At 39.6% G+C, this 21,897-nt stretch overlaps 1 protein-coding gene across 1 annotated transcript in view; it reads right to left on the bottom strand.

The window, feature by feature from the left end:
• sntg2 (syntrophin, gamma 2) overlaps window positions 1-21,897 on the bottom strand; it is a 97,813-nt gene that overhangs the window by 46,971 nt on the left and 28,945 nt on the right. The window contains exons 9-10 of the mRNA XM_034135163.1: window positions 15,068-15,192; window positions 413-542 (exon numbers count right to left, since the gene is read on the bottom strand). Coding sequence (XP_033991054.1) covers window positions 413-542; window positions 15,068-15,192 — 255 coding nt within the window. The remainder of the gene's footprint in view (window positions 1-412; window positions 543-15,067; window positions 15,193-21,897) is intronic.

The following is a 21,897-nucleotide window of genomic DNA, read 5'->3' on the forward strand; positions in this document are numbered from 1 at the left end:
TCCTTGGCGAAAATGCATCACATCATCAGCGCGATAATCAAAGTGAAATAGGAGGAAATGAGAGTGCACATAGCGAATGACTACTACAGTCATTAATTAGGTATGAGAGAGGCTCTTTTTGTCAGCAGAAGGGGGGGGGGAGCCTGTGACTCAATGAGTGCTTGACGGGAAGGGTCTATTAACACCATGCAACACTGGTGACACACACTATGTGATGGTTGGAAAACTGTGGGCAAAACATATTTATTACTTTTCTGTGTTTTCTTTATCAACACTGCTTTATTGACTTCACAAGTGGGTAAATACCCAAGATACTAGATGTTCACACAATTGTGAAAATAACAGTTTTCAACTTCGATCAAGACTCACGGAGAGATCCTACAAAGCCTTTAATGGTAAGAGGTGGACTTACATTCTCCTGTGTCAACTCGTTGATATTTGTAGATATTGCTTGGAGCCAGTCGGTGCTTTCTGCTGCAGTGCAAAATTGAAGAATATTTGTACTGGCTCCATCCAAGGCAAACACTTCAAAACAGTTGGACCTGGAGGAGAATGGAGGTCAGAATTAGATTGTGCAGAAGATTCAAAGACACAAGGTGAATCTCAAACTGCTAGTTACTTCTGTAAAATCACTTGAAGCCAGGGGGAACTTTCTTTTTCCAAGGGTCATTTCAATTTAATAACATCCTTCAAGGGCCTTGCTAAATTATTGAGCATTTATTTTGGTTTCACCTGAGACACAAAGTCCGTAGTCCTTAGTTTTTTACCGTTGAGGACAGCATGTTCTAAAAAGTTTTCACAACAAATAAAAGGGTCATTGTTTTAAAGTGCTCCTATCATGCTATTTTTAGGCATATATTATGGGTCTCAGATATATACAAATATATAAAAACATGTCTATGATGTGTTTTGCTCAAAATACCAAACAGATCATACATTTTACAAATCCCTCATATCCCTCTATTCCAGCCCTGTTCGAGAAACGCGGATTATGGGTCCTTAGCTTGAAAAAAAAAAAAAAGGAGGCGGAGCTAATGCCTAATCAGAATTCTACCGGAGATAAAGTTAAATTCTGCTGTGATAAAACACCATCCTGTTCTAAACCACATCAAGGATTATTTCTGAAACAGTATGGAGCTCAAATGCTTTTTCTCTTGCGGTTTATCACAAGGTGAGTTCTTTTTTTATTTCCTGCTTTTTAACACATGTGCTCTACAGCAGGGGTTCCCAACCCCCGGTCCGCGGACCGGTACCGGGCCGCGGAGGTGTTACTGCCGGGCCGTGAAATAGCTGTGAGTTTATCGTAATATTTGCAGAATTATAAATATATACAAATATTTTATCATAATATTTTTTTCAAAAAGTGTTTAATTTTCGCACCTATGTCACCAGTCATATTATTTGATCCAGTAGCTAGTTAATCTTTCACCAGAAAACGGTTGAAAATGGCTTTTATGATGTTCCGAGGGATTCGGCGGCTCAGCCTAAGGTCTCAGCCTCTTGTGCGCACGAGCATGTTACCGGTGCGCCAAGTAGGAAGAGGAGCGCACAGGAGACAACCGTTTGATTGCAGACTGTTATGTTTATGTGGGGAAATGGTGGTGCATACATTATTTGAGATATATTTCAAACTCGGACTTCATTTTAAGGACATGTCGGCCAGGGGTGTAGAGCTATTTGTTTAAGCACCGGATTGGCAAAACAGGAGAGTAAACCAGTCTGCCTTGATCTATGAATTAATGTCCGGGACTCTCACGGTATCTGCTGCCTGCAGCTGTTTTATAGAAGGAAACCCTCCTTCACTTCATGAAATGGCTGCAAGCATCAGGAGGCAGCGGGACGTACTCGGTAAAGAGCTGTGCCTTTTTACGCACCGCCTTCGCTGTGTTTAACTTAATCAGAACAGTTTAAGAGTGACTGCAGGCTGCTACGTGTTAACCACACACACATCTACACACATCGAACTGCCCGATTACTCCCCCTTTTATTAGTTTTATGAAGGAGATGTCCAGTCAGTCACCAAGGCGCATGATGTGTGTGTGTGTGTGTGTGTGTATGTGCTCTGCTCAGCTCAGCTCTGTGTGTTCGGTGTGTTTGTCCGACACCGGCATATATGCGGCTGTTCCCAAAATAAATTAGTTTAATCTTAATCTCGATGTAGTGCTATGCTGTCGGGAGTGCACCGGAACGAACGACACTATCATAATATCTTCTGAAAACAAATGCCAGTGACACACACACACACACACACACACACACACACACACACACACACACACACACACACACACACACACACACACACACACACACACACACACACACACACACACACACACACACACACACACACACACCACACACACACACACACACACACACACACACACACACACACACACACACACACACACACACACACACACACACACACACACACACACACACACACACACACACACACACACACTTTTTAAACTTTGTTAATATGTTTTGGATGCATATTGTTCTAGTATTTGTTCAGGCTGTTACATACAATTAGCCTCTGTTGCTACCTGCTGGTGGTGAGTAAATAATTAAAATCAGTTAAAATTGACAACCGGTCCGCGATTTTTTTTTAATGTATCTACCGGTCCTTGGCACAATAAAGGTTGGGAACCCCTGCTCTACAGTACAGGTTAGCTCTGAGTGTTAGCGAGGCTTGCTAATGTAAACAAAGACCATATTATGTCCAAAACACGTCAGGCATTGTTTCTGATAGCAACTTTCTGTGGGTCCACCATCCGAAATTACGTAATATCGGCAGCAAATCTGGATCAGCTCGTTGTACCCCCGTTTTTAAAAGATTTGGGTACGGAGGAAAAGAGAGAGGCTTTTATTTTCTGACGCTGCGCGAGTTCCCCGACGCACCGGGGACACATATTTATGTATAAAAGACATCAAAAAGTGCATTTTGTATGATAGGTCCCCTTTAAAATTAGATTTGAAGTCCACAACCCTTAGTTTCAAAATGACAACAACAAAACTGTTAACTGTGTGGGGGAAACTTCTGTAGCAATTGGAAACAGGACTCAGAGAGACACGAGGAGAGCTGGAGCTTTGATGGCAAATACTGGTGGTTTATTTGGAGTTACGGCCGGAGAATTCACAAGACAGGTGGTGTGTCACGAGTTGACACAGCGGTTTCCAAACCAATTCTGAAGAACTCTTCTGCAGCTCGAGGTTTTAACTAGTTCGGAGTGTAATAACCAACATTCTTTATCAGTGAGACGAAACAATTATGGACCCTGAATCTAACTAGAGCTCTCGTTCATAGAAAAGAATGTGCGCCAGGGAACCTACGTCCCTGAACAGTAAACTACCTCATGGCGGCTTGTGCTCTGTCATAGACTGGCAACAACAATGCGCCAAGCTGCCCCTCCTTAAGAGAGATAGCAGCAATACCCAAGGCCGCAGACCTATGCCGTGAGAAAAGAGACAGTGAGACGAGAAAATGATGAACTGTGTCGAAGGTTGAATACCTAAGCAAATTATTCCCTAACAAACTGTAACACAAAAGAAAAGTGATGATATATCCATTTGTTTCTCTCTGCTTAACATCCCAAAGCAATCTAATAGATGTCAAATAAATACACCCTGCAGTTCATGTTGAAAGAGCAACCCTTCACAAACCAAAAGTAAGAGGATTTTTGTGTTTTGCAGCACAAATGAGAATTTTTTGGTATTTTTGGGGATTATGTCATGTCCTCGGATAGCTCTTAGGATAAGCGCAGTGTTTTTCTGACACAATTGAATTTCTCAGTAGACAGGGTGTTGATGAGGTCACCCAAAGGGAGATCACACTAATCAGCAAAACGTGATACTTTTTGACATTTCCTTTTTAGTGCATTTGCACGCTGCTGACACTTTTAGCCTCAGAGATGCATTACATTACATTACATTACATGTCACTTGTTCGACGCTTTTATCCAAAGCGACTTACATACTCAATACAGTGGACAATCCCCACAGGAGCAATTTGGGGTGAAGTGTCTTGCCCAGGGACACAACGACATGCTGACTGCAGTGGGGTTTGAACCTGTGACCCCCTGATCCCAACACCAAGGCTCTATCCACTGCGCCACACACCTCCCAGATGCCATTTAAAAAGGAAGCAATTTTATGTTATGGTTATCTAATGGATGTTATATAATAGGATAATTTGCAACATTAGGGGAAATGTTAAGAAATGCTAGGTAGGTAGTGCATGTGAGAAGAGGGGAGTTGTTGTGGATAAACGTGAGGTGAAGGTTATTAAAAAAACACAGAGGCAATGGAAGGCATGGGATGTGCAGTATGAAGAAGGCAATCCTCCAAGACAGCACACACACACACACACACACACACACACACACACACATACACACACACACACACACACACACACCACCCACACACACCCACCGGTGAGCAGACGTTCTTACTGAATCTGAAATAGGCTTGTTAAAATGGTATGTTCCGCTGCCTGTGTACTGACCCAGCGGCTCCTCAGGGATGATTTTTTACTGGAGTTAAATGTTGTTTTTTTTACTTGAAAAGGGTGAACATTCTTTGTGTAAGTGTGCTTGACCCAATTTTGCTTAATGCTGTGATTTGTACAACTATAAAGCATCACTTATACTTGATCAGAGTTCAAGTATATACATATGATATATATCATTTGTATTGTGTGCTTCTACTGTGACATGTCTCCATGCTTTAATGTTCAAAAAGCTCTTTATTTTTCTCATCCTGCCTGTGCTGCAGCACCTCTTTCACCCTCTGTCTGAAACCATGCCCAGTCTGCTCTGTTATCTGGCCGCCTCCGTTGTAATTGGTCAACCGTTAGAGATGTGTCAGATGTCACGCCCCTTAGCCAATCAAGTACAATGTGTTGTGTTGTTTCATATGAAGGTTACATTCCACAGAAAGATGTTAAATGTAGTGTGAGAGTGGTGCAGTTTCTCTAAAAGCATACCCGGACGTTAGCATCCCAAGGGCTCCCTCAACTAAAAGCAATGGGATTTGTCCATTGGATTTTGGAGTATAGCAGAAAATAAGATCTGTGTCGAACAAACGTTTATGATACTTACATGTTTTGTTAAGCAGGTAATCTTTGCATATATACCACCTTATGTTTTTGAGGCGTAAATGCAATTGACAGAAGTAAAAATCTAACGTTAGGCTATAAACAAACTACATCATGGTCACATGACTTCACGTCACCACCGCTAAGCTAAAAGGTGGCTGATGTTTTTATGACAAATTGAAGTTTCAGACATTTACCAGTGGAGTGTTTATTGACAGATTTTATGTTGTAGAACAAAACATGAACATTTCTAACCACAGAAATCATTTCAGGCATCATTCAAAACGTTTGTGACTTCTAGAATGGAACGGGAAGTTGTAAAATAGTGAATCATTTCCAGATTTTAGGACTCGTTCCTGCACCCCTCTATAAAGAGTTCTTTTTAAAATACTTTGTCTGGCAAAACATCTATGTTTCTCTTACTGCAGAAATAGAGTGTGCAACTGATGAAATGATATTAGACACAGAATCTACAGTACATCAGTAAGATCCCTTTCAATTGAAGCAAAAACCTTTGAGGGCATGCAGTAATGGGGGAATGTGCACTGAATGAAGAGCTCCAAAGGCAGAGATTAATCAAAGTGACAGACAGCTGGCGGATCACTGTCAGGAGAACACAACCCTGTCAGAAGTAGCTGCTAAAGCCTTTCCACCTTCAGTGAGCAGGACTGAAATCTTCATTGAGAGAAGGGTACAGGGAGCGGGGGATTCTGTCATACATCTGTGCCGCTCCCCAAGGCACTAACTACTGTGCCTCGCCTGCTGACTAGGCAGGAATACATCCATTCAGACGGACCAGGGACGTATCACCTGGTCAAAATACAGGAGTATACTGTTTTTAAATGGATGGTCGTACTACATTTTGTTATAAAATAATAAAATAAGAGTTTTTGTTTGTTTTATTTGAATGTATCAAAAGTAGAGATAGTCACAACAGCTAATCATTTTAAAGGTCCCATGTCATGCTTTTCTGGTTATTACCCGTCCCCTTGTGTGTTATGTAGCTTTTTATTCATGTAAACGGTCTGCAGAGTCGCAAACCCTCAAAGTACACCATGTAGCGAGTAAAACTCTAACACAGAAAATACCTGTCTATGCTGCCCCAGAACGCCTCGTTGGAGATTTCTTTTTCCATTGTTTTCTTCTTGGGTATAGTGACGTATTTGGGTATAGTGACGTGACATAACGGCCCGTTATGTTACGTCCACGGAGCCGTTACCTTACGTCCGCGGAGCCGTTACGTTAAGTCCGCGGAGCCGTTACGTTAGCCCCTCACACGCACACACTAAATCTTTTCTCAGCTGCAGCTCTGCCGATTTCACCGCCTGAGACAGCGGGACGCGGCGAGGCTGTGAGCCTGTGTGTGAGCACACACACAAACTCCCAGCCAGGCTGCGGGTGTGTGTGTGTGCTCGGGCTGGTTTCGGGCTGGGTTTCGCATTCTCGCAGACGGCCACTGGGCTCACAGGAAGGGGGGGGCAGGAGCTCCAACAAGCCGTTTAGGACAGAGAGTGAATACACATACAGAGATGCTGTATGAGAAACCAATGTGAGTTTGGAACATTGCACAATGTAAATCTATTCTAGTAGACCTCAACAATGGAATTATGATCAGTAGAAATGGCCATGACATGGGACCTTTAACTAAATGATACTTAAAGGGGCGCTATTCTGCTTTTTGGGGTTCTCCCTTTCCTGTAGTGTGTTTAATTTTAAAAATTAGAGTAAACTCTATTCAAAATGATTGAGCTAAAATTATGAATATAATAAAGATGAAATTAATTTAAAAAAAAAATCTATTCAAATAAATTGGTTTGGCACAACTACCTACATAAATAGAATTTGGTAAATTCAACATAAATAAATGTTCAGTGTTTCTGGGGAAGACGTTTCTTTGGTTCAGCTGTTATTTATGATATGAATGGCAATGAGAGGGAACATGTGGCATGTCTTCAAATTAGTGAGGCAAGGAAACAGGCAAGCTTTAGGCTATTTTGTTTTCACCACAATTTATGATAAAAAATATGTTTGCTTTTGATTCCCAATGCATTTGAACTTTAAATCAATGAGACTGATTATAGTAACACCCAGCTGAAAAAAAAACAGACTGCATTATCAAAGCCTGATATTTCCATATCACGACTAGGACGGTATGCAAATTACTGAACACTTTTAGATAATAAACCATTTTATTTCACTTTTAAATGTATCCGTTTGGACATCTTAAACAAAAGGCTGAGAACGTCTCACTGTCAGACCGAGGAGTCTGGTCTGACATATCGGCCTTGCCAGAAGAATCTGTGCACGGAAAGGAAAGGAGGTCTGCTCTCTGATTTTTCTCTGTCAGCCTTCCACGTGGCCTTGTTTCAAGAACATGAACAAATGAACAAGTTCCACCTCATGGAATGCATTTAAATTGGGTAAAAGAGAGAAAAACTTTGGGAAAACTATTTGTCATGCCATCTGGGAGCATCTGTACAAGCAAGGATCACTTAAAGGGTGTATAATCTATCAGACACTAACAACACAGTCTGAGGTCATTAGATGAGTCAACAATTCTTCCCAACAACACTAATGGTAGCTGCTCATGATTATATATTACGAAGCACAAATTCAACAAGGAATGATTTGTGGCTTTCCGTTACTTTATGTAAACTTTAACAAGCAGCTGCTTGCAAATGTGTTTGTAAACCAAAATTAGAAATGTTGGGTAAATGAACTGCCCTGCAATAATACCATCAACGTTTTGTTAACTCATATGGAAAAAAACAATGTACAATAGGACTAAAAATAAAACATATGGAAGATTCTAATATGGTATATAAAGACAACCCAAGTTCAAAGTCAGTAGAAAGAAAATGTAGTTGCGAGATATTGCGGTGAACAGAAGGAAAAACCAAAGTAGAATTTTAGGTGGCAGCGTGAAAATATTTACAAGAGAACAGGCAATTATTTTTGATATTACTCTAAATAAGAACCCACTTATACCATTAATAGGGAAAATACCAGAGGAAATCGAAAAAGAAAGACTCCCTCTTATTCATTATCTTTGACAATACATGGAAAAATGGTGAGATATAGACATAACATAATGACCATGTGGAAAGATGTGATAATTAATGTATGGACGAGTATTAATGCTGTATCCGTAATGTGTTAGATATATCCTTTTATGTATTGTTGATTCTTTTTTTTCCTTCTTTTTTTTTTGTTTTGATTTGTGCATTATTATTTAGTTTGTAATGTATTTTAGTTTTAACTGTATGTACTTTTGTTAAATATGCCCTGTAACCAAATTATTTCTTAAAATGCAAAATGTTTTACTTTGCCAGACACAATTCTTTCAAATACATTTGTATGATGAGTTGTGTGCTCAGTGTAATTTAAGGTGTAAGGGTGTTTGGAGATACTTGCAAATAAGTTATGTTAGCATCTTGTATGGTCTTGTGATGAACAAAGGAACACATGTGATTAGGGAGCACATCAAGCATACAGTTGTATAACGTTATGCTTATCATATAAGTGAGTGTTTGTGACAGTTTGAGAATTGAATGGCTAATTGACTTGATATGCGGAATAGGTGATTGTCACATTTTGTATCAGAAGCTAGAAGAGCTGTGCTATTTAAAGTTGTGAACAGATATTAGAATTAAAAAAAATAACTGTAAGGAGAGCTCACTTTGAAAATTCCCTGCATATTTCATATTCACAAACTTTTGGCAAGGTCACTTTTCATGACCATAGTCATTGGGCCTTGACCCGTCACCTCAAGACATCAGAATACAAATGGCTGAAGTTGGCATGCAGTATATACTGTATAAATATTTAGTGTGTCATTGCTGCTCCATATTAAACATCATATACTAATCATTAGGTTCCAAGTTTTTCACTTTTGAAATGTATTTTAATTAATGATTTAAAGGTGGGGTAGGTAATTCACTTCAGAAACACTTTTTGTTATATTCCAGCATTTAATTTATTCATTGCTATCGGGATGTTAAGAGCATTCCGCTCTTAACATCCCGATAGCAATGAATAAATTAAATGCTTTGACAATAAATACATAACACAAATTTCATCTCTGGAAGCCGTAGTACTGTAAAAAGCACGACCAATCATTTTAGTCGGCCCGGCTAAAGTAACTGGATGGCCTACCTGCCTGTCAGCCTTCCATCTCGTGCACAAACTTATCTCGTGCCCTCATTGGTCATGTGCGTGTTCATGTGTGTTGGAGGAGGGGCTCTGTAAGGGGCTGCGTACTTTCACATTCTAGCGCACTCGAGCTGGTTTCTCCATTCTTACCTACCCTACCTTTAATACATACTGCTTAATGATGCTAACAAATGGTACTGCATTTTCAGATAATGTACACCATTCGGGAGAATTGTCAAGTTTAAGGTATAGAAACTCCACAAGTCTTAGTTGTAGTTTATAGCTGCGTTGTCAGATATTTCACATTGCTATTTATTTCACATTATTATGTGTATGTCATAAAATCATAAAGGATGGTTATTAATGAGCTAACATAGTGACGCTTTGGTTGCGGTCGAATAGTCCAACAATCAGCTCCTAACGTCTATTCCTTGACCTCTGTGTGAAACGTCATGGGGTTAAGGGATAGTAGATAGGAGAATTCAAAAGGATTTAGGAGAAGAGACTGCGGTACTTTAGAGAATCCGACTGCACTTTCACTATCCGACGTGTTTATGATGCGCCAGCGGACGTCATAAATGTGCGTCTGCTGCTGTGGGGAAACTATGTATAATAAGAACGAGGAACTACTGTAAACTCATCTAGAGACTCTGCACCGTGCTCTGATGCTGTTGTTTTATGCTTTATGAACGTGGAAAGCAGAGAAACATATTCTTCATGACCAAAGTTGGAATTGAAATAAAAAAGGAAAGTGAAACTTATGCTCCTCACTCTCTCCCTCCGGTCCACAATACAAATGATCCCAATACGTATGATTGTATGAATAGATCTTAAAATCAATACAAATGTATTTATTATAAACGTTAGTCCTTAACATCTATCACTGTGTATATCACCATTCAAACATCTTTTAAAAGTTGAACAAACCCCACACAGCTCAGTAAAGACTGTGGAATGTTGACTTTATTTGATCATTTCAGTAAAAACTAACGTTCATATTTCTCTTTTCGATTATAATACTGATGAACGTTCAAAACAAAGCACTTTGGCAACTTACCACATACGTTTTAAAATGCTTAATAAGCACCGTAACTTTCATGATATCATTTCTCGGTCATAATCGGTTGTTTCCGTGAACGGCCGAATGTTGTGTGACGGCAAATGCTGCGGCTGCAAGGCATTGTGGGGCAGCATTTTCTCCTCTCCTTTCGTCAAGGGAGGTCCAGTGGTTCCTAAGCTAAAGGAGGTTATAAAGGAAGTTTGAAACCTCCTTTCCTTTCATTTAGAGAATTCGAACGGCACTTATCATGGCTTCCACTGAGGGACTTCCGGGTCATTTCACTCCGTTAGGAAGGTTCCTAAGCTAAATGGACTATTCGACTGCAACCCTGGTCTCAAATACTATAATACGTATACGTACATTTGCTATTTCTTTGTGCATAAAGTGTACCAATAGGAAGGAAAGCAAAATGCACTTTGAGTACCAGATGGTGCACTCATAATGGTTAAAAAGTTAAGTGTGGAACGCTGGACACTTCTCACAATGAATGATCGCCATATTGGCTACGAATCTAGCAGCGTGTGTGGTTGCTCTGAAACACAGCAATATACAAATGTAAGTTCTACTTAAGGTTTTTTATTTTAAAGGTGGGCAGGGTTTCCCCCACATAGACTTTACTTGGGCGGGCCGCCCAGGTATATTAACGGCCGCCCAAGTATATTTCGCGACCCATTTAGTTTTGTTTTTTTTATTGTTTTTTTTTTTTCGTCCGCGACCACGGCGCCATCTGCGATCGATTACCTTGTGGACAATGATTCCTCGCTCTACGCCTCCTGTACCCAGTCCCGTTTTTTTTTTATGTATTGTGAACGCCATGCTGCGCAAATGTGGGTCTGCCTCACACAGGGTGAATGGCTGTCTACATGATTTGGCCTGCCGACATGGCCACTGTCATACAGATCATAAATCAAAGCCCTTGATTGGTCTCTGTGTGTCATTCAAGCTCGGGATAACCTCAGCTCAGGTGAGGTAAAGGACTCTGAGTGTTTAGATAGTTAACTTAGTCTAAGTTCTCAGTGGGTCTCAAACGGTTTGGTCACCATTTATTTAAACACATATTTCCATTTGAGGGGGTAGTGATTAGTAAAATATGCATGAATAAAAAAAAAAAAGTTAACTAGGTGAAAAAAGGTAAGATACACTTTAAAAACTTGAGAGCTAAAACTAGTCTTTGCTGCTGCCTCAAAGAGGAGCAAGGGGGAGAGGAGGGAGACAGGAGAGGCTGATTCAGGAGCACAGACACACTCACAACTATAAATGAACCAAAAATAAATAAATAAACAAGTTTCAGTGTTTTTTCATATTGGAAATGGCCATGATTTTATGATTATTAAAATGTATACAGTTCTGTTTCATATAGGTGTTCCCATAGATCTAGTCTCTTTATTTTCCCCTCAAAGTGCACCAGATTGATGCATTTAACTCCAAAAGTAAAAAAAAGTCTTACCGGGGGAGCATGCCCCCGGACCCCCCTAGAGGATTTGAGGTCCACCCCCACTTCAAATCACATGGATAGGTTCCTAAATACATTTACCATTTTTTTTTTTTAAATAGTAACTCATGCGTCCATATGTTTATTTGTCGGTAGTAGATTTAAACTATAGGGCTATCACTATGGGCCCTGCCTGTACCTGTTTGCTCTGCCATCGCGTGAAGGGTCTGCTAACAAGCGACCAACAGAAAGGTTAATGTTGTTGCACGTCACAAAGGCACGTCACCTTAACCCCCGCTACCACCACCCCCCAAGTATATTTCAGATCTGTGGGAAACACTGGGTGGGGTAGGTAAGTTTGAGAAACCGGCTCGAGATACACTTTTTGTTATATTCCATGGAATGCTCTTAACATCCCGATAGCAATGAATATCTTAAGTGCTTTGACAAAAAATCCATAAAAAATGTCATCTGTGGAAGCCGTAGTACTGTAAAAAGCACGACCAATCATTTTAGCCGGCCCGGCTAAAATAACTGGATGGCCTACCTGCCTGTCAGCCTTCCATCTGTGCACAAACTTATCTCGTGCCCTCATTGGTCATGTGCGTGTGTTGGAGGAGGGGCTCTGTAAGGAAGTGGCAGATTTTTTCCGGTTGTGTATTTTCAAATTCTAGCGCACTCGAGCTGGTTTCTCCAAAATGACCTACCCCACCTTTAAGTGACATACTTCTAATCTGCTGTTAAAAAGAAGCCACCAGTATTTTTTTAGGGTAAATTGAGCAGTGTAAGGATTTGGTACCACAAACGATTGTTGCTAGCTAGTTAGCTAATTAGCTACTGGTTGGTGCTAGCTAGCTAACAGCAGCGATAGTCAATTCCAGTGAGGGCACAGCAGTTTGTGCAATTTGAGACAGAATTACATGGTTGAAATTCATACACTAAATTATGAACTTAGAAAATGAACTAAGGGAAGTATCCTGATTGAGACACAATATTAGGCCCAATTCCAAACCACACCCGACCCACTCCCCCTCAGTGATGGAGTGAACTCCGTCTGTAGTCTCACTCGCAGCAGAACGAGGCTCCCTTCTTCCAGTAAAAACAGCAGCAAGCTTTGGGACGAACTCCCCTCTCTCCGGCAGAAACAGGAAATGCCGTACATTTTCGTAACAACAGTTTCAAATCAGCATCTCTTGGATTAAAACAAAATAATAATAAAACTCAAAATCTTTAATGGTGTTTATTTTTTGTAAACCACTTTTTGTTTTAAAATCTCATGTTTATAAGCTGCTTGGTTTTTGCAACAGTCCCTGAAAATATAAACAACCTTATAATACAATTCACACAATTAACGTTTTCTAGACTAAACACGGGTATATGATCCTGAGTTAAAAACTATACGAGGTAACATGAAGTTGTTAACATCTGTATGACAATATTAAATGTCTATCTTGTTGTGCAGCTTATCAGTGAATGTTTGCAGGAACGGTTTGTAAACAGCGTGTTTCCTGACGGACACACACAGCATTGAGTCCGGTCAGGTAGAGCAGCAGGTGAAGTCAGGACCGATGCAGACTCGCTGTTTGAGGGCTTGATAACACAACACCCCTCCACACTCGTTGGTTTGGAACAGCACTTAATGTGGCGGACCCTCCGCGGGAACGGTCAAACGGAGGGGTAGTGTGTAGCGGGCGGTTTGGAATTGGGCATTAGTCTTACAGTTTTGCTCTAAGATCATCAGGTCAAAGTTTACTTGTTGACCCCTGTTAACATCTACACTGATCTGATCTGTGTTTGTGCATTCTGATACTGCCGAGTCGGCCCCACTCTGCCAAGAAAACTCAGATATTGACATGCCCTCTGCCTGCAGGGCTATTTATTGATTGCTATTCCTGATGTTTGTTTGGGTTTAGTCAGACTATAAGCTTCACATTTCAATTAAAACATTTCTTCAATATTTCACTCTGCACCTAAACTGTTTATTGGATTTAGTATTGCAGAAGTGCTGATTTATCCAAATGAAGCCCAGAGGTAAACAGGAAGTCCTTACTGAGGTTATGGACTGTGCTACAGACGGACAACAGCTGCTATACTGTAAGCTAATGTAGAAATACAGGAGTAGAAATGTATAGTACATTGTGTGGTAGCTTTTTATATATTCTTTTGTGCACTATTGAGTTTATACTGAGCAAAAGAAAATGTCCTCATAAAATAACCCCAGTAAATTTGGTCTAAAACTGCCACAGAGGATAGTAATGTCTTGAGTACAGGTGAAACTGAGGTTTACATTTCAGCAGCCTTGAGCAACAATAAATAGTTTGTTATTGTAATTGTGTTGTTCTTCTGTAATTCTCAACAACATTTCACCTCTTTGGAAACATCCTTCTACAGTACAGCATGTTGCCATATCATGGGCAGCTGTCAAAAGTGGGTGATACCTAATGAGGCCTCCAATAAACAAGTTTAATGAACATTTCTAATTAACTCAGCAAAGCAGAGTTCCATTATTTATTTATCGTCATGTACCTGCAATTCTTGAACTGTACAACTAGACACACCCTGAAGAGACTTCTGCTCAGTCAGAATGTGTGAAGTGATAAGGAATATAGGAAGGTGAATCCTTTCCAATTTGAACAATAAAAAAAACAATTAGAAAATATTTAATTATATATTTCTGAGTAAGGTGAATTATTTCCAATTTGTATGAAAAACAATTAGATAAGATTTAATGATATATTTCATTAGCATCCCTGTTTGCACTAAACCATCCATTGTTACCCAGACCATAAACAAACGGTCTCAATAAGGTCGGTTTATCAAAAATGATAAAAACTATATAAAAAGGTGTTCAACTCTTATCGTCAGACTTTCATAATTACAATTCTGTAATAAGTGTCAGTCATTGGTCTAGCCCGGACAAATAGCGTGGGCTGGAATACTAATACTAAATGTGATTCAGCCTTGAGAATAAGATGCTCTATAGGAAGCTGACTGCGATGCCGTCTGTATTTCTGTAAAATGATTCACCTCTTAGGTTGATTTTTGTCTCAGTTGAGAGGATAAAAATGCTTAAACAACTGAAAATCACTACAAAAAAGGGACATGTATAAAACGCTAATGCATTAACAAGTTTGACCGGTGTTCAGTCACACTTTCAATCACGGCTGAAGTGACCTTTTAAGCCGTTTATGCCTGTGCATAGATATTGGCTTTAACGTCCCTTCGCTTAAATGAAGAGTGCTCGCTAAGCCAACAACTGTGCTCTGTGAACTGTGTTCCCTCGGAGGTGAATTATATCACGCAGGATTACCCTTACCTTAATTTATCGGTGCCCGCTTTGTATCTGGAGACTCTGGCCATCAGCAGGGGCAGGGAGACGGCATCCAGCCAGCGCTTCTCGTACTTTGGTTCATTAGCTGAGGGCGAAGGGGGCGATGGAGCCTGCGTGGAATACATAAACAATGCGATGAGCTTCCTGCTTCTTTTGATCATCGAAGACCTGGTCTCGATGAAACACTTGCACCATTTACATGATCAAAGAAATCCTTTCTTAACCAGCTGTACAGACGAAGAAAAGAAACATTGCTCTTTGACAGTGAGAATTGCTTTAAGGATAACACCTGCACCTTTAATCATTATAGCCTAATTAAAGTCCTGACCTGCTCCTGCGTACACTCAGAGGCCCAATTCCAAATCGACCCCTAGACACTCCTACTCCGTGACAGAGTGAACCCCGTCTGGTGTCTGAATGAGGCTCTTTCTTTAAAGTGGAGGGTGTAAATACAGCGGTAAGCCTTGGGACAAACTCATCCCCCCTGTCGAGGAGAAACAGGCACTGTCCTTACTTCTCTTAACCATGGTTGGAAATCAGCAGCTTTCAGTTGATAGCAATTACAATAGAACTCTATTTTACAATCTGTATGTTTCATCATTATCTATCTATCTATTATTAATAAAAATGTCTTAGAATTGAGGTGAGAGTTTGTGATCATTCTATACTTTCAGTAATATATTGTTTCATCCGTTCAGTTTTTCTGTCATGTATTATGCAAAAGAGGCTCCTTATTTAAGCTAGAGGCTGTAAACACATTTTAGGGCGAACTACACTCTCTGGCAGAAACAGGAACTGTCGTACATTTTCTTGACCACAGTTAAGAATTTGCATTTCTCTGCCAAAAAAAAACGATATTTAATCAAAAGGTACAACAATCTTAAGAGGAGTTTGGCTGTTCTCGTTTAAATCTGAATTAATGAGCTGCTGGTTGTTTTCTGTTAATATACACAGAGTGACAATCAAATGCACATGTCTACAATTTTCTATGAGTATATGATCCTCAGTAAAATAAAAAAAATGTCAACGTTATACATGTGTAAACTTTTAAATGTTAAAAAAATGCAAATCATGCAAACGGCGCAGGGCAGAAAGTTAAGTGAGGTGCAGACTTCCTGTTGCAGGGTTAAATAACTTCCACTCTTTATTAGTTGTTTTGAAACTTAATTTGGTGGACCCTCCACATGAACACGCAGGATAAAAGTGGGTGGGGGGAGGTGTAGGGATCAGTTTGTAAATGGGCCATAATCTTCCATCTTCCTTTTTATTGCAGGTTTGTCTCACCTCAGGTTAAAGAATGACTTTCAAAGTCACATTACAAACGGTGGCGTTTGGAAGTTTCCACCATGTGTAGTCATCAATTGGACTGTAAAGTAGTAGTTTTATTTTATTTGGGTATTATAAAGCATGCTAGTGACAATTACAGTGCAAATGTATGCATTACATTCTTTCTGGCAGCAGTTTTTCCATTGTGAGATATTTTTAATGGATATTTTTTAGACAGTGAGCCTGCAGTCGGGGATCTGACTGACAGTTACGCCTTTTAAAAGGCAGTAATGAGCATTACAAGAAACTAGAATTGTAGCCTGGCTTTAGCAGAAATAAATGTGTTAATGCGGCATGGTTATGGGTACATCCTGATGGTGGCAATAAACATTGTGAAAAGCAGGACTTCAAATTACTTTAGAATGCACTTTACAGCAAAACAATATCATTCTAATGGCTAATACTTCTTTTCCTATATGAGCAGTCGTCTGATAAGCCACTCTGTGCGTGTGAATGCATTTCACATTCTCTCACAAGTTTTCTTTTTGACAATGGCTTCAAGGCTTTATATAACTGAAATACAATCATGTGCATTGCTGTATTACAGGACATCCTTTGCGATTAATAAAGGCGAGGAAAATATATGTGTATAGTACCTTTCAAAAACAAGACATCCAAAGTGATTTACACAAGACTTAAAGGCTTTAAGAAACAACAATATATATCAAAGAAGTTTAAACGCATGGAAAAACAGTGCAGCAACAGTGCTCTGAAAGTTATAAATAACTAGTCTCAACATTTATTTAATTAAAGTCTGAAGTAAACAGAACATTTCTAAGCCCCAATTTAAAATGAGGTAGTGCTGACGTTTCCTGGGAGTTTGTTCCAGATCTGTGGCACATGAAAACTGAAAGCAGTCTTTCCGTGTTTAGATTTGTCTCTGGGGACAGTACGCAGACCATCTGAGGGTCTGTACATCAGCAGATCAGACATGTATATCGGTCCTTCAGTTCTTTATAAAATAAAAGTCTATTTGGAAAACACGAAGCCAGTGCAAGAATCTGAAAATAAGGAAACAAGGATAGGTTTCCTAAATCATGTTTGGACCTAAAACCTATCCGTTATTCTTAGGGTCCAAAGACAATTGTTTCAGATTTATTTTAGAAAAAGTTTGCAAAATCAATCTTTAATGTGTTTGATGCACTAACTCAGCGTTTGTATGGAATCACAGTGATTACATAAATCTTTGTATGTGCGTCATTTTCAACAAAGCATGACAAAACGTCAATACTAGAATGAGAACAGAGGACTTTCAGTGAATAATGCTCAAATTGTAGGAGCTGACAGGATTATTCAAATGACAAATCAAATTGATAGATTTCTTTAGTGCAATATGTAATGTCTTTTCTACAGAAGATTGATTTATTTAGCAAAATGTTTTCTGCAAAATTAAATTCTATAACAATGTATGCTTCAGAGGGTCTGCAGTCTGATAAAAATGAACACATACTGTACGGGCAGAACTCCAAACAGGACTTCCATAGTTTATGGAACACATTGTATTACACAACTTAATTGAGTACTTAAATCTGATTGGTCAATTTGGACATTCCAGAGGTCTGTAAATATCGCTAATGAACTGTTGCTAAGGAGAACAAACTGTTGCTTAGGAGGATCAAGGGGACTACAGTATGTGCAGTCATATCAATTAACAGAAAGAAGTCCAGTCAATTTAACATCAGCTGTAGACAACAAACATTAGCTTTCCTCCATGAACAAAACAGCATGGAATACTAAGAATTTTCATTTTCATATTTGTGTGGCGCGCTGGACGCCAGAGAGATCAACAGAAGAAGACAGACAGCAAATGAACTCTGACGGGGGATTCTCGCAGTGTTTAAAGACTGGTTACTGGAAAAGACAATGCGGTGTACAGTATGTCGCGTCAAGGTCCTCATCACTATGTCGATGTTCTTTATTCATTAATGACCGCCCTTACTTAGCGGACCAATAGCCCTCTCAAGACGTTCTAGAAGAGTGTCAGGGTCTACAGTATCAAAGCGGCACTGAATGATCATAATCCATACAGTGTAGGACAAATGGTCTGCTTTCTTGGCCAGTGCAGCTTCGAGTCTTTGTATCTAAACTAGCACTAAAACTCATCAAGAAGATTGACACTAGATGTATAGGCAACCAACTTTGTGTAAACATGACAAGATTTCAAAAAGGTCTGTGATTGCTTAGACATTGAAGATAGAAGTTAGGTATTTAAGTTAAGGAGTAATCATGGCTGTTCTAAAACCAATGGGTACAATACCAGATCATAAAGATGTATTAATGATGCTAAGAATAAAGTTTTCTAGCAAACTGAAAAGATATTCTTTTGAGTCTTGAGAACACTTTGAGGGAAGAGCACTTTAATTTTACAATTACAATTAATCCATCGCTCATTTAATTTGTATTACTACTGGTACCTAAATGAGCGTTGGCTTTGCTGTACCAAGAACCAAATTGTTATATAAAATGATACAAAATAGAACGATATAATGAAGCCCCCTCTGAGACTGATGGCAGTGTATCAAAAATCATTCTTTGTAACGGTCCTGAAGCAAAATATGTTGACAAAAACTTTGATATTTAGAAGAGCACCACATTTAAATGCAAATCACACCGCACTTAATGATGAACAGATGCATTTCACTTTATCTAATGAGTTACAAGCTTAGGGATCAAGAGAGTGAAGTTTAAGCATTATCAAACTGTGAATAATTCCTGGAGCTAAAGATGATATGTCAGCTCAAAATCCCCAAACTCCTCCAAAGAACAGCAAACACTCTGATGAAGCCCTCTAGCATTTCATACACAATACAGGTAGGTGTGTGTAGCACAGAGGACAATAATGTTACTTTACTCGCATGAGTGAAATTCAAGCCGGAGATAAATTGGCAAGTGTGTGCACATTTACAAGCTGTAATGCAATTTTATCATCTGAACTTGGTCATCTGAAAGCCAAGACTTTGTTTTTGTTGGAAATGATCCATTTGAGAGCTGACGGTGTACTCTTAACCCTTTATCGGGCGAGGAACCATATTTGGGTTAGGGTTAGGGTTACTCAAACATGGCGTCCCCCCCCGCGACTCAGTGAGGTCGAGAAGCATGTGGTTTTCTCCCAGCCAATCAGCGAAGATCACAGAACGCGCCATTGGGGCATTTGACCAATTAGCAGAGGCCTGAAACGGGTTAGGGTTAACCTAATAGTGCCCTATAAAGGGTTAAGTTGTCTCCCTGTATTTACAAGCTTTAAAAATATATTTACCGTCTAAATATGGTAATGAAGTTTCATATTCCGAAAGCCAAGACTTGTTCAAAATCAAATCAACCAAAACCCCAAAATCCATATTTATCTTGAAATCCCCCGTAGAGACATCCGACCCATTGTTAGAGCATGTTACCAGAGCATTACAAAAAGACTCTCGGTGACAAAGTGAAGAACAGAAACCTGCCCACCTTTGCAAAGTGAGCCCAGAGAGACGCTGTCAGCCCCTCACCAGTAATTACTACATTTCTGAAGACATTTTTATCCTTTGCTCTCTTCATGTCAACCCAGAAACAACCTGTTTTAGTTAACTCTCAAGAGAAGCTCTACAGGGAGTAGGTCAGGTGGCAGGAAATGGAAAACGATCAGGCTGTCAGAGTGGATTACACTGACAAAGCACATGCTTTTACTGGAAAACTGGATGTTGTTCTTCGTAACAGTCAAACACTCCTTCATGAATACTGATACGCAAGAGGTGAACCAAGCTTAATTATTTGAAAGCATGTAAATGAATCAGGGAGGTAAATGGTTTCAGAGTGCACTCAACAAGTCTGATTCTGCATCCATGCTATCAACTACGTAAGGCTACACTTATTAATTAAGAGTTAGATTTGTTTCGCAGGTATTTGGTCCTAAACCAAAATGGTGAACTAATAAAAAAGACTTGGTCATTGAGAAGGATAAAAAGTAAAGGAAAGTCAATTATCAAAGTCCATTCAACAACAAAAACAATGTAAGGTGATTGGTAAAGAACACTTTGACAAAGCTTTCCAAATTAGCATGGAGAGTTCTTAAGAAGGGGAGCTCAGTGAGTAGCTGTACACCCAAAATGATAATTTATTTATTCATTCCCTTTAGAGCATTGTAAGTAGGAAGAAGGATGTTGAAATCAGCAATGGCGTCAATGTAAGTGCTTCATGTCGGGATCCTGATCACCATGCCAGTGTTATATTTTCATTAATGACCACCTCCCTGCATCCTATCCTGTTTAAAACATGGCTACCTACTAAATAAACCAACTACCCGATTCACAATTTTAAAATGATTGTATTGCTTCCGAAGCAAAAAAAGAGTCTGTTCCACTGCGTACCAACAGCCCGAACTGCGGCGACAGCAAACTAACTTAAAACGCCAGCGCTGTTGAGGTTTTCTATAAAGTTTAAGTCTGTCCACATATTATTTCCTATGAACCCGTCTTTAAACACTGCCAGAGCCCACACCGTGTTCCTGTGAGTGTTGACTTCCTGTCTGTCTTCTTTTGTTGATTTATCTGACATGCAGAGCTTTCTTTTTTTAACTCTTTCCTTCTTTTGCGCTCTTTTTTGTATGTTTTGTGTTCTCCACAAACATAAAAATGAATATTCAAAAAGTTAAGTTGAACAGTGGCGAGCCGTCAGGGCCCTCTAGGCCCTCTGTGAGGGCCTAAGATATTCCAAAAAATAATATTTAAAAACATAAAAAAAAAAAAGAAATTTAAAAATATATATTTTTTTAATATTATTTTTGTTATATTTTTCATTAGTTTTACCGAAAAAAAACTTGATTCAATAAAATAACATTTCCAAAGAAATAAATCCTTCGAATCTGCCTGTTCAGTCTCTGTTTGAATGTGAAGGGTTTACATGAAAGAAGCTCGTCTGGCCCTCTCTGCGATTCACAGAGGGTCGCTATAGTAACTGAACGAGAGAGTAATGTCAAATGACAGTACAATTGACCAATCATATCTTCCCTCTAAATGGGTGGGTTTTATAATCGCGGACTTTATGACAAGTTCCGCCCGCTGTGAAACTTTTCTTGTTTCCATAGCAACAACAACTTCCTGTCAACAGTGTGAACTCGCCTTCAAAATAAAAGCATGCCAAATTACACTTAAGACATACAACTGCAACGAAAGTAACAAACACAATGCAATATCATTTTCAATGTCAAAGAACACAAATTGGGTTCACAGGTGTTGTTTTGTGTGGTAGAGGGTCGCTGTCATTGATGCGTTTTGCACCCTGGGCCGTTGTTTTGATATTCCGCTGTGACGTAATAACTCTTTTTTTCTTCTTTTTTTCGAGGGAAGGGGTGGGGGTCAGAGGGCCTAGGTATAAAGCTCACGGCTCGCCACTGAAGTTGAACAGTATTCTTTCTGCAGATTGATATGACTGTACATAGTCCATTGTTCCTCCTTAGCAACGACCTGTTCTCCTTCGCAGTGGTCTGTTGGTGAACAATGGCAGACCTCTGG

Source organism: Trematomus bernacchii, unplaced genomic scaffold (genome assembly GCF_902827165.1).
Source record: "Trematomus bernacchii unplaced genomic scaffold, fTreBer1.1, whole genome shotgun sequence".
Classification (NCBI taxonomy): Eukaryota; Metazoa; Chordata; class Actinopteri; order Perciformes; family Nototheniidae; genus Trematomus; species Trematomus bernacchii.